The following is a 14,058-nucleotide window of genomic DNA, read 5'->3' as shown; positions in this document are numbered from 1 at the left end:
CCATTCATTTTAGTGATCGGGACAGTACAGTTCTCAGCATATTTACCAATACTCCAAATGGCAAGGAGTCCTCTGCAGCCGCCAGCTTACTGAATTAAATGTAGCTGATCTGTAACCCTAAGTCATCTATTCATCCTTTAACTGTGCTCCTCCAAGCCGCCAGTAGCACCGGCATGTGCAGGGAAGGAGAATTCATGCTTTTGCTACAGTTCAGTAAGCTGAATCCCAAAGCTTCGGGTAGTCTGGCTGCAGTGTCAAGTCACAGTTATATAACCCACTGAGCTGAATGCCTCCCCGGAGGGGAGAAAACCAGCACACAAAGAAGGAAAGAAAAAAAAAAGGCAGGAAAAGCATGATGAGAGTAATGTTAAGACAACAGACTTTTAAATTTCCAGTACCTTGTGATTTTGGAGAGGTTTGTTTCCCGTTTAATGCACTAGTGTTCTTTAATCCTGGAAACCCACACGTATCAATTTGGTCAGCTGAGGAAAAAAAAAAAAAGAGGCAAAGCAATGGAGCCAGGCTTAGCTCCCCTCATAAGAGGGTCTGTGTAGAGTAAAAATATACAGTGTTGTACAATTATCTTTATTCACTGAACTGAACTCGATGACTAAGGGCATGTGAATTAAAGCATTATTACATTCAACTCAAAACCAAGGGGATCTTAATTTATTGAAAACCTCGCATGACATACAGTAAAATGCCCTTTAGTTTCTGAACTCTCAACATGGAAGAACTGAGAGGCAAGCCTTGAGGATTAATGTTTTACCAGAAGCTCTTACCGCTGATCTCCAGAGAATGCAAGATAGACAAATGAGCATCAGTCTTTGTCCTCTATCTTCCCTAAGTTCCATTTGGCTGAAGGACTCTGAGCAACTAAATTTAACTTGGCACATTGATGACTTTGGTCTATGTGGTCCATTTCTATGTGTGTATAGGGCGGGGGTGGGGGTGGAGTGGGTGGGTTTGGAATTAACATCACACAAAATCTTAGTGGCATAGAATAAAATGATCTGTGAGAAAGGGGGGATCTTTTTCCTTTCAAAGGGTTGTTGTATTGTCTTTTTAAGGTGACAGGGGCCTTGGCTGGGATTAGGGGGAGTTCACTTAGCAGGTTGGTGTTTAGAAGTGGATTTCAATGATTTGGCTTTCTGCTCAGGAAAGGTCCTGGCTCTGGAAACAAGTAATGAACCAAGAGGCCCCCATAGAAATGAAGAGTACGATGGTTAGGAGCTGATGAATACCTTGTACTTCTGTGTTTGAGAGGGGCCTAGACTGTGACTACCCTGGGGAGAAGCAGAGGAGAAGGGAGCAAGTTTGAAAATGTCAGCTTTCTATAGAGGAGACATTCTTGGCTGGGGTAGGAATGGAGGTAGACAGCTGAGCTAGGTTGAGCTCTAGGGACCCAGAAAAAGGTGGAGCTGGGGATTTGGTCCAGGAATTTTAAGTAGCTTAGGATAGTTTAGTGAGCTAGGGTACCATTTAGCCCCAGTTGAATAAAACACTTTTCTATGCACATTTCTTAGTAGTTGCACTCTTATTTTTTCTATTTCTACCCACTACTCATGTGTGTGTGCACGCATGTCTAAGATGATTATGTCTATAGTGTAAGAGGGGACCTTTAAGATCCTAGACCAATCCCCTCATTTTACAGATGCTCTTTCTACTGTATCTCACTGATGGCAGGGTTAGAAAAGGCATCTAGTTGTGGCAGTGACCAAAGAAGAAAAAAAATAATTAGGAACTAGATTTGGCTAATCTCTCCAGTCTCTGAAACCAGGGTGCCAAACAGCTTCAGGGACCAAGAAGGACATAGACTGAAGTTGGGGACTGGAAGTTAGTAAGGTGTTAAAAATGAAGTAAAAGAACAAGCCCTGGGCCAATGGCAGGGAGCTCTTAGATTCTCTGAGAAAGTGCAGGGGCCCAGGCAAAGCCGACAAACTCAAGGCCAAGGTGGATCTTTTCCTTCAACACACTACTGGCTTGGTGATCTCATTAAGGTGGGTACTCCCTTCAATGGTCATATATCACAATCCATCCACACCTTTTCATAAGCATTCATTTAGTGTCATTTAGGGTCATCACCTGTCTCCCAATAACAGTTAAATAAGATTTCCCAACTGCTTGTCAGCCACCCCCACCGCCTTGCCTCCTCCCCTCAAAGAAATAGCTCTAACTTTTTTTTAAAAGCAGATAGCATAGGAGATCATATCAATATTTCCCTATTCATATCCTTTGTGCAACAGAGGGTACAGCAGAGGTGAGAAACCTGCAGCCTCGAGGCCACATGTGGCCCTCTATGTCCTCAAGTTCGGCCCTTTGACTGAATCCAAACTTCACAGAACAAATCCGCTTAATAAAAGAATTTGTTCTGTAAAATGTGGGACTCAGTCAAAAGGCCACACCCAAGGACCTAGAGGGACACATGTGGCCTCAAAGGCACAGGTTCCCCACCCCACTGTAGAACATAGACTCAGAAATCTGGACCTAAAGCTAGAGCTGCTGCCCTCCCAGGTCAAAATCCTTTCCCTCTTGGAGTTTCTACCTTCCCTGGCCCAGCATCTGCTGGAGGCCTCTCTGGAATGAGCCCTCATCCTGTAGCTGCAGTAGAAGCATCCAGATCCCACCTTGTCTCTCCCATCTCTCTATCACCCTATATTATTTACTTCTCTCTGTTGATTATTTCCTATTTATCCTGTGTATATCTTGTTTGTACACAGTTGTTTGTATACTGTCTCCCCTATTAGATTATTAGCTCCCTGTGGGGAGGGACTATCTTTTGCCTTTGTTTGTATCCCCAGCAATTAATCAGTAGGACCTTAATAAAATGCTTATTGATTGACTCCTTGCTGGTACTCCTAAAAATGTGGGAGAAGAGGAGAGGAAGTCCTCACTACAGGAATTTTTGTTTCTGGACTGAAGCAAAAGGGAATATATTTCTTGTCAGTCCCACATGGAATTTTGGAAGAGTTTTTTCCATAGCAGCGAGGTTAAGGGCTGTCAAGGTCTATAAAAGCATTTGAAAAGCAATGTGGTATGCTGGTAAAAACTATCCTGGGCAGGGGGACAGGAGACCTGGACTCGAGACCTGGCTCTAATAACAAATCGAGTGAAGGGGGCAAGCCACTTAACATCTTGGGAGACTCAGTTTCTTCATCTGTAAAGTAAGAGTTCTAACTATTCTGCTTCCTGTAAAAATCTATGTTTTTCCAATATGTAGCATTTGACTGCCTTTTCCAACGTCATTCAATAAATCAATAAAACAGTAAGATTCCCAATCTTGTATCTAGGATTCAAAGTGTCCCTGGGACAGATCCCTCACACTTTTGATCTCTCTCATTTGGCCCTTGATTGCAATGATCCTGGAACAGCCTGAAGTGGGAAGTCTACCTTGCTTACTTCTCCCTTGCCAGCCATCAATAATCATGACTGTCCCATGAACACTTTCCCCAGGGAAATTAAGGAAGTTCTACCACCAGGAATCACTAGGGATCAACTTTCATCTGATGCCTCTATGTTTCTAGTACCAAGCAGCTCTGAAATTGAGGAACCAGTTATCATTTTAAAGAGACTATCAAATAAGTGAATTTACATAATTGGCTGGCATTTCCAATAACCAGATCAAGTAAAATATAGACAGGCATTCATTCACTGTTTCACTCTTTCAGTCTTTCCACAACATTATTAAATACCTACTCCTATACAAAGCATTTTGCTATGTGCTTGGAGAGAAAGTTCTGTTAAGATAAGCTATTTTTAGCTGTCTAGTGGGGGAAGAAAACACAAATACCAATAACTATGACATAGACATTATATAATAATTACTATATGATCAAAAGCCAATTGCCATATGAGGCCTGAGGAAGAAGGTCATTATCAGATATGGCATCATGGAGCAGGTGTCACTTGATCTAAATTTTAAGGGATGGGCAGGAATATTACATGTGAAAGGTATCTGTACTCTGTCAGGCATCAAGCAATACAAAGAGCAAAAACATGGTGGCAGGAGAGTCATGGGTCATGCTTGGAGAGTGTAGAGTAGTTCAGTTTGGTTGAAAGAAAGTGTGTATGAGAGGTAGCTGAATAAGGTAAAAATGGAAAGGGAGGACAGTGTCAGAGTATAGGGGGTTTTTAATGCCAGGAAAAGATTTTAAACTTCAAATGGCAGACAACAGGGAACCACTGATGATTTTTGAGGAGAGAATATATGACCAGATCTAAGCATAAGAAATTTTTCTGCCAGTGGAATGAAGGATGAATTGTGGGGTGGAAAGAATGGAGGAAAGAAGACTTGTCCAGAGGCTGTTGCAACAGTTAAGATAGGTTGTAATGATGACCTGTGCTAGGGTTATGGCACTGGAAATAGAGAGGACAGGAGGGATATGAGAGATGTGGGGGTGGATTTGATACAACTTACTGTAATTGCTAATTGGATATGAGAGGTGAGGGAGAGGGAAGAACCAGAGAGAACACCAAGGTTTCTGACATGAAAAGTTGGATGAATGGTGGGGCCAAAAACAAGAACTGTGAAATCAGAAGGAGAAACATTTTAGAGAGAAAGATAATCAACTTATTGTTGAACTTGTTGAGTCTGAGGGTCTGCTGAGTCAGTTAGTGGAGATCCCCACTCATGGAACTAGAGATGACTTTGTACTCTTAAGAGAAATCAAGACTAAAAATGCAGATTAGGTAATAACCTGCATAGATGGCAAATGAAATGTGTGTGTGTGTGTGTGTGTGTGTGTGTGTGTGTGTGTGTGTGAGAGAGAGAGAGAGAGAGAGAGAGAGAGAGAGAGAGAGAGAGAGAGAGAGAGAGAGAAGATGATGATGACGGAGGAGAAAGAGGAAGGGAGGGAAGAGAAAAATGGGTGAAGAGGAGAAGAGAGCTAAGGACAAACTCTTGGGGGAATATCCACACTTATGAATTTAAGACGAAGAGCTAACAAAGGAGCCAGTGTAGTACAATGAAAACCGTATTGTATTTGAAGTTAGAAAACTTGGGGTCACCTTCCAGCTCTGCCATTTACCTCCTTAGGGCAAGCTAGCTAGCCTCTCTAGGTCTTAATTTTGTCATTTGTAAAATGGGGGTGGGTAGTTTGGGAGAGATGATCTCAGCTTCCTTCCAGATCCTGGTCCCATGATCCCGGGAAGGAGGAGAGCTAGGAGAATATGACATTTCTGAAGTCAAAGGAAGAAAGACTTTCTCATAGGAAGGGATGGTTCAATGATATTAATACCCACAGAATGGCTAAGGATAATAAGGAATGAAATTAGTCATTAGATTTTGGTGACTGGAATATTGTTGGCAATTACAGTTCACTAAGGTGTTAGGGAAAAAAACCAGATAGCAATGGGACTGAGAAAGTATGGGTAGTGGAAAGTAGGGATTTTTTTTTCCTTTTTCTATTTAGCAGTGAAGAGAGAGAGAGATAGGAGAGTAGCTGGATGAGGTGGAAGCATGGGCACAAGGCTTATTTTAGGACTGTGGAGATGATCACATTTTTCAATAGATAGGAAAGAACAAAAATGAAGAGGAGAGATTGATGATGCCTGGGAGTAAGGGTTAGGATCAGGGTAGGCAATGGCACTTAGAACAAAGTTTTAGAAGAGGCAAGGAAGGAAAGGGATTAAAAGCATAGGTATGAGTGCAAGGCTATAAAGAGGAGAGTTACTTCTCATCCAGCAATTCAAGGGAGGGAAAGGAGAGCAAGTGATGATGCTGAATTTTGTTTTGTTTTAAATGGAGGAGGGGGACTGAGGAAATTCACATCAAACAGCATCACTTTCTCAGTGAAGTAAGAGCTATGTCACTCTGCTGAATCCAGCAAACATTTATTAAGTGTTCACAATGTTCAGGACCCTGGGCATACAGAGATGAAAAGTCCCTGCTCTCAAGGAATGTGTTCTATTGGGGGATGCAACATGTTTTTACATGAGACTTTGAGAGAAGTAAATACAAGGTAATTTTCAAACAGATTCTTTGTCTTTGTATTTTTAGCCTCTAGCCCTGTGCCTGGCACACAGCAGGTGCTTAATAAATACTTGCTGAGTGAATGAAGGAGATTTCACATTAACAAGTGTAAGTGAGGGGAGTAGGGAAAGCTGGAGAGTAAGGGAAGGGGAATGAGCATTTATATAGAATCTACTATGTGCCAGACACTGTGGGCGAGTGCTTCTATCAAATATTATCTAATTTCGGGAGCTAGGTGGCACAGTGAACAGAGCACAGACTCCGGAGTTAGGAAGATCTGGGTGCTAATCCTGCCTCAGGTACCTGTTAGCTATGTGACCCTGGACAAGACACTTAACCCAAATTGCCTTCAAAAAAATATCTAACTTGATCCTCAAAACAACCCTTTCCAAGAAGATGAGCTGCCACTTGAAGAAGATGAGGATTCTGAGAGGCGGAGCTAAGGATGGAGTGCATTCTAGGCAGATTGTCAGAAGACAGAGCATCATGATCATCCAATAGCTCAAAGTCCAGTTTAGCTACTTTAATCAAATGCAATTCAATCCAAGTTGAATCTAGAGGACTGGTACACAATAAGGCTGGAAAAAGGTAGATTGGAGCCAGATTCCAGAGAGTCTTAAATGCTAGTCTGTAATGTTTGAAATTAGTCCTAGAAGCAAAAGGGAGCCACAGAAAATTTTTGAGCTATAAGCATGAGGGTGAGAAAAGAGAACAGGTGTGAAATATTTACTGGGGGGAGTAAGATAAATGGCCCCAAAGGCTAGAGGAGAAGGATTATCAAAGAGTAGGGAGAGGTTGCCAAAGTTATATACTATAATTCTGTAGTGGCTAAAACCAGTTTTTAATGCTTAGGTCTATGGAGGCCCACCGTTATGTCCCTATGGTTTTGGTGAAATTTCTGGTTAAAATGACTTTCAAAACTCTTCTAAAACAGCGAACAGAGACTCACCCCAAAGGAGGTGGGCTAAAGGATGGAATATAGAAACATATCCCTCCCCTCAAGGTGAAAGAGAAATCAGAAAACTGCTTACTAAACACAGTGAGTGCATTTCTTTCCAGACCCTGGGGTGCTTCTATAATGGGGCATTTGTTTCCAATGACCTGGGAATCCAGCAGGTAACTACGAAGACCATGACTTTCATTTCAGTGGGTTTTGGTGGGATGCCTTTTGAGACTGAAAGCTAAGAGGAGACTGGGCAAGCTCTGATTGGTTGCTTTCCTGCACCTGCAAGTCATTCTACCACCTATGGCCAGAGTACATCATTATGTGAAAGGCTGGGCTCTGGAACCCAGAAAACCTGCATGCTACAGAATGGAGGCCTGTTGTCAAGATTCCAGAATTAGGTAAAAATCAAATAAAACAAGTAGCAGCCGTTTGAGTTTGCACACGATTATTGTGTTTGACAAGGTAACTCGTGCCCACTTTTACATTCATTACCGAGCTTTTGCAATGATTCTCCTTTGTCTGCCTGAACGTAGGAATTTTTAATGAACAGTTTCAGTGTCTGGTTTCATGCACCTGAAGTGTAAACACTGATGAGCATCCATCCACACACACAAGGAGACCCTCCTCCACCACCAGGTGGGTTTCCAAACAGCCCTAACCTTTCTGCCTCCTTTCAGAGGTCACTGCTATGAGGGAGGAGGGCCTTGTTTCAGGGGGTAAATAGTTTAAATAAGGGAATAGGCAAATGGGAAAGGAATTTGGATTCTAACTGCAAACAGCTGAGGATGGAATCACCAAGGGGATCCCCAGGTTCCTCTGTATGGTCTTTCAACAAAGGTGTTTGCAAATAATAACCCCACAAAGAGCTTTTTGGGTCAGTCTGAGACACAAACACACAAATACTTACACAATTCTCATTAGGTATATATAAGGTGTGGTCTATAGAGAAGTACATGAAAGGAGTTAGTCAGATTCTTGACTATGATTTTTATTATCATTATGGAAAGCATTTAAGAGCTTTCCTAGGCATGGAAGTGCCCAGAACAGGTTAAAAAGGTAGGCGTGAAGTCCTCGGAGATCAGACAGTTCTTTGACATACACTGGAAAGAATATTGGATTTGGAACTTAGTCCTGGTTACAAGTTCTTATTTCACCACTTATTACTCATATTACCTTTGGCAAACCACTTAAAAAACTCTTTGGGGCTTGCTTTGTACCTCTTTAAAATGAGAGCTTGAATTAGATGATCTCTGAGGTCCATTCTGGGACAGGTAGGTGTTATGGTGGCTAAAGTGCCAGGCCTGGAGTCAGGAAGACTTGTCTTCCTGAATTCAATCTGACCTCAGACACTTACTTATTACCTGGGTGACCCTGGACAAGTCGCTTAACCTTGTTTAGCTCAGCGTCCTCATCTGTAAAATGAGCCAGGGAAGGAAAACCCAAACAACTCCAGCATCTCTGCCAGGAAAACTCCAAATAGGTTCATGACTGACAAACAAGTCAAAAACAATGAGGTTCCTTCTAGTTCTAAATCTATAGATCCTCACGACTTGGCAATGCAGGAACCATGTTTTCTTCTCCATTTAGATGAAGAACATAGGCTGAGGATCCAGTGGCTATGGGTTTTAGTTCAGGCCCTGCCACCAACTCATTTAGCATTTAAAGTTCCTGCAACTTGGCGTTGCCTTACCATTGCCAGCCTTTTCTCATTATTCCTCCTCTCCATACACTCTTCACTCAGACCAAACTGAAGATCTCTTTGCTGCAACCACTATAACCTCCATCAGGTTATTTTCTATGCCTGGAATGCTCTCCCTACCTCTCCTCACCTATTGAATTTCTTTGTGGTTCTTTAGTTGTTATTCAGTTGTGTCCAACTCTTCGTGACCCCGAATTTCTACTGATCCTTTAAAATTCAAATCATCCTCTTGCAAGGAGTCTCTTTTGAGCCTCTCCTTTACTCCATCACCATTAATAAGTACATTTGCCCTTCAAATCTTGTACAACGGGTTGCTTTGTAGCTCTTTAATGCATTTATAAGCTATATTGTACATTACTATCTCAGTTGCTATCTTATTTCTCCCTCTAGACTGAAAATTCCATGAGGCAGGGACCATGTCTTATCTAAACTTTGTGTTTCCCCAAGTGCCTAGTACAGTGTTTATTTGTTGTTGAATTGTGTGACCATAAAGCAAGTCATTGTACTTCGTCAAATGCAAATAATAATAACTGTCGTCTTTACTTTCTCATAGAGAGCACAACATCCAGATAACCTGAGTGTAGGCATCTTGACAGTAGTAGATACACCTGTTGAACCTGATTGGAAAATAGGACTTGACACAGAAGGCATTATCTTTGTGATTGTGTTCAACAGAAATGACAGAGCCTGTGTATTTGGGCATGTCACTGGGGTAGGAAAAGAGTTAGATGGATAAAATATTTGTTAAGGACTAAATATGCGCCAGGCACAGGATTGTTGTGAGGATCAAATTAGATAATATTTGTAAAGTGCTTAGCACAGTGCATGGCACATAGATGCTTAATAAAAGCTAATTTCCTTCTCTTATTTTCTATTGCATTACAGGGATACAAATACAACTAATTAAGATCATCTCTGCCCTCAAGAAACTGACATTCTAATTGGGGGAGACAATACATAACAGGGAATTGTAAAAGGGTGAGAGCAGCATGGTGGAGACAGCTGGGAAATAGCATGAGTTCTGGTTCTGGGTTGCATAAGACAAAAAAAACCCCACTTATTAGAGTCTGGTGTTCAAGAGGTAGAGTCCAAGGTTTTAATGGGGGTAGGGAGAGAATGACAGATAATGCCAGCATAGATTCAATATAGTGTTGAGATCTATTGGAGCTTTCCAGAGGTGGAATCTAAGGTTTAAGTGTGTGTGTGTGTGTGTGTGTGTGTGTGTGTGAGTGTGTGTAAGTTGAAAATGTTGGAGTGGAAATAGCAGGGTACAGAGATGGCCAGGCAGTATTACGGGATAAGTAGTTACAATATAGATTCATATTATGCTTGAGCTAGAAAGTTTCTTACGGATGACATTGTCCAAACCCTATATTTACAGATGAGGAAACTGAGACTTTGAGAAGTTAAGTGACTTTGTTAAGGTCACATAGCTTCTTAAGCTCATAGCTAGAATGAGAGCCCTAATCTCTTGACCTCCAATAGAGGAGTCTTTCTATTATATCATGTCAAGAGGTAGTGGTCTTAAGAGGGAAAGTGTGGCTTAGGAAGTAAGGTCATCATGAGTTGGATAGATAAGGGTAAACGCTAGGGCTGGGAGGCTACTCAGGAGGGCACATTACTCTGCACATAAGGCAGAATTCACTTATTGGTGGCGTACCCATCATGAACTACTCTCTTTTCTGATGACAGCTGCTTAGACTAGAAAATAAATAGGAAGTCCCCTACCTCACGTTCAAGCTCTTACTTAATGACAGCTGTGGGCCTCTGGGTAAAAGATTCTCTATATCACAATAGAAATCATTAAGCAACCCCAAGAGCAGAGGTAGAAAAGACTAGATGGTCATAGTGTATGAACTGTACCTTTCTCAAGACAAGGTGTCTTGGAATCTTTGAGTGAGAAAATGAATGGATGAATGGAAGTTTACCCAGTTGATTTACATAGGTACCTGGGATTAGCACCATGAGTCAACAATAATGGGATTATAGCTCCTATGTCATCATAGGTGATCTTAAAGGATGTCACTTCCAACTCCCCCATTTTACAGATGAGGAAACTGATAGCGAGTTACCTGCCAATGGTCACAAAGGTCACTGATGCCAGAGTTAGGACTAAAACTCAGGCCTTCTGACTCTAAATCTTATGCTCTTTCCATCTTATTCTACTTCCTCAATGCACTGAAGAGTTCTATTTTTTTTCCTTTTTTAATAAAGAATCTGATCTAAATAAAGGGCACAAGTCACCACATGCAAAATTAAACTAAACATCATAATTTTATTTTTAAATGTTGTATGTCTATTTACAGGAACATAACCACTAAAATCCTCAAGAGATGTGTCACCACAGTATGAAAGTGACTCTTGGTTTATTAAAGGCTGTGTAGGCTCTCTGGCAGGTCCCACCAAACTTGGAGAGACTTCAAACATAGGTCAGTTGATGAACTGTAGGTCCAACATCTGAGGACCAGCACAGCTCGGTTCAGAGAGGATAAACATGAGAATGGCAGACAAATGGTGAAAGTTTTGGCCCCAGCTACTCTCAAAGACCCTTTTACTGAGTTAGAGAGTTTGTGATGTATGTCAGAGGAGGGAGTACCAACTCAGAAAATACTCTGGTGGGTGTGTGTATTCAGGAGATGTAATTTTTCAACTATCTACAGGATAGATATAAATGATTTACTTTTCCTAGCTTTATCTTGTGCTTTGTGTCTAAAGTTCTCAAAAGACAGTCAGCCTCACTTTATACAGAGAGAGTCTGAAAAAGTTCAGCAATGTTTTCAGGTGAACACAGCAAGTCACTCAATGCCACCTTGCTTAGATCGATCTAGGAGCAGTCTAGGGATTGAAAAGAACCCCAAGAAAGAATGTTTAGGGATTGAAAAGAACCCCAAGAAAGAATGTTGAGGTTGCTCAAAAGGTTGTTGAGGATCATTTCCCCACGTAGCACTAATGTGACTAGAGCGAGCATTCTAGAGCTAGGGAAAGGGGTCTCTTTTTTTTCTCCAGTCAGAAATAAAAATATTGTCTAAGCCACTCTCTCCCACTGCCACTACAAATGGAGAAATCTGGAGATTGGCTTGTTTTGAAATGAACCCAGGGTCTAGGAGCCCTTTGGGAATGTTTTCTTTGTGGTAAGCGATTTCTAGCTATACAAATAGCCCTCTCCAGCAGGGGTTTGATTTTAGCCTGTTATCCCTACTCACCCCTTAAGAATAAACCTCTTATCTTGAAAAACAATGCTGTGAGCCTGAGGAGAATCAGGCTGGGCATTCCCAGAGAATGCTGATGAGGGCACTTTCCAAGGAGTGCTGGAAGCACTTGGCTTTGTCCCCTGTCTCCCATGTACCCAGGGCATGAGACATATCCTCATCAGCACTCCTGCTGTGGCTCAGCCTGTCAGGTCTGATTGCTCAAGGAGGGCACCCCACTCCCTGGGCTGGCTCTGAGTCTGCTGCCAAGGCCGATTACCATCACACTGCCCACCCAAGCCTGCCGTGCCTTCCTTCTCTGGTGCAGGCAGGCCACCCCTTGATGAGAGGGCCCTGTATGGTTAATCACATCTCTCCTCTGCCTGTCTAATTAACTCCGTCACTGTATCTGTAGTCAGATAAAATACTCATTTCACACCACATTAATTTTTATCAGCTGAACATTAAGCAACACAAAGCTATCTATGCTCGGTTTAATTTACATACTGACAGACCTACAGAGCATGGCTGCAATTCCTGCGAAGCAAATAAGCAGAACTGGCACCAAACAAGTCTCTCCAAAATGAAATATTGATGCGCAAGGCTGACAGTCCAAGGGAGAGTGGCGGGGGCACAGAGGCCTGAGGTGAGGGGAGAGGAAGGGGGATTTTTTTTTCCTGGAAGAAGAATCACAGATTTGCTAATTAATAATCCTCTTACAAGGCAAAGGTCAGGGGGACAAGAGCTCAGTCCCTAATAGCCATGGATTAAGCTTGCTCCAGGGAAACTCTCCTCACCAGATGAGAAAAACCATCTTTATCACACACGTTGGTTCTCCCCTTGCATCTTGCTTAGCTCTGAGAGCCTTCCCTAGGATGAACAGGGCTTCCAAGGACTTGACTAGGCCAGGCCTGGCTCCTGACTTAGGGAGGAAAGGAGGAAACACAAAACACAAATAAATTCAGTCATCAAATCTACATAAACTGGCCACTAAAGCATCCCCCTGCCACTCCCATTCTTTCCCCATTGTCCCCACTGGGATTTCTTCAAGGTTCCTTTTGAAATATATTTTAATCTACTCCCTCCTCTCCTGTATAAAAGTGCCTTATGACAAACGGGGATGGTCAGGTCTTCTCAACCAAGTATGTCACCCCAAATTTCCTATGGGGTACCATGGGAGCTTATTCTGTATGGCATGCTTCCTGGGAAATCATGATGTAAGGAAAAAACCTAAAGTAAAAACTGCATTGCCTAGGAGACCCCCAGCCACTCAGTTGGACTGCTCTGTCCTACGAGCTGCAGAGATTCTGAACTGTTTTTGAAAGCCCCTGTGAAATCCCAGTTTCTAACTCACCTCTATCCATCTGAAATCCCCTCTGCCCACTGGCTAATATGTCCAACCCCAAGCCTCCTACTAGGATCCCCCCCCCCGTCCAGTCTCAGAGTAGCTTCGCACTGTGCGATTTTCCAGCTGTCTGTTCCTCAAATCTCAGCAAGAATTCCAGGCAACTCCCTGTTGGGTGATAAAGGGCCCTCCAGTTGTATAGGTGGTCCATGGCTTCTTCGACAAAGAAATTTCTGGGCTGGCTGTAATCGCACAACAGCTTGTGCTGTGTCTTGCAGTTGTCAGCGGATGCCATTGTTTCGTGGGTAATTCTACTATCCTTGCCACCAGAAAGCACCACCTTTCTCTTGTCTCTTTCTCAGTGATAACAGAGTACCATAGTGACCTTTTCTTAGGTCATAGAGGGCACTAGAAGGCTGTCTGGGGATGTTTCCCTTCTTTTCCTTTTCTTTTCCTTTTTTTCTTTTTGGATGAGGCACTCAGAATTTGTTTGGAAACAATGGAAGCAATGAAGCAGAGCATGGTGGAATGAGAAACAGAGGACAGGGGTTCTATCCCTGGCTCTGCCATCAGCGATGTGACACTAGGTAAGCCCTTTGACTTCTTCAACCTCACTTTCTTTATCCATAAACCAAGAATAACCATACCCATTCTATATACTTCACAGAGCTTTGATAGAGTCAAAGGAGTCTGTGCAAGTGCTTTGAAAAGTACAAGTGTGAGGGAAGCTAGGTGGAGCACCAGCCCTTGAGGGACTTGAGTTCAAATGCTGCCTCATAAACTTCCTAGCTGTGTGACCCTGAGCAAGTCACTTAATCACTGTCTACCTCACTTTCCTCCATTGTACAATAGGGATAATAATAGTACCTACCTCACAAGGTTGTGGTGAGAATCAAATGAGGAAGTTAT

The 14,058-nt window shown here is 42.5% G+C and overlaps 1 protein-coding gene across 1 annotated transcript in view; it reads right to left on the bottom strand.

Moving 5' to 3' along the window:
- RORA (RAR related orphan receptor A) overlaps positions 1-14,058 on the bottom strand; it is an 887,404-nt gene that overhangs the window by 362,974 nt on the left and 510,372 nt on the right. The window contains exon 2 of the mRNA XM_072616450.1: positions 399-482. Coding sequence (XP_072472551.1) covers positions 399-482 — 84 coding nt within the window. The remainder of the gene's footprint in view (positions 1-398; positions 483-14,058) is intronic.

The sequence above is a fragment of the Notamacropus eugenii genome, chromosome 1, assembly GCF_028372415.1.
Source record: "Notamacropus eugenii isolate mMacEug1 chromosome 1, mMacEug1.pri_v2, whole genome shotgun sequence".
In the NCBI taxonomy this organism is placed as follows: Eukaryota; Metazoa; Chordata; class Mammalia; order Diprotodontia; family Macropodidae; genus Notamacropus; species Notamacropus eugenii.
The sequence above is the reverse complement of the archived record's forward strand: the minus strand, read 5'-3'. Positions and strand labels throughout refer to the sequence as shown.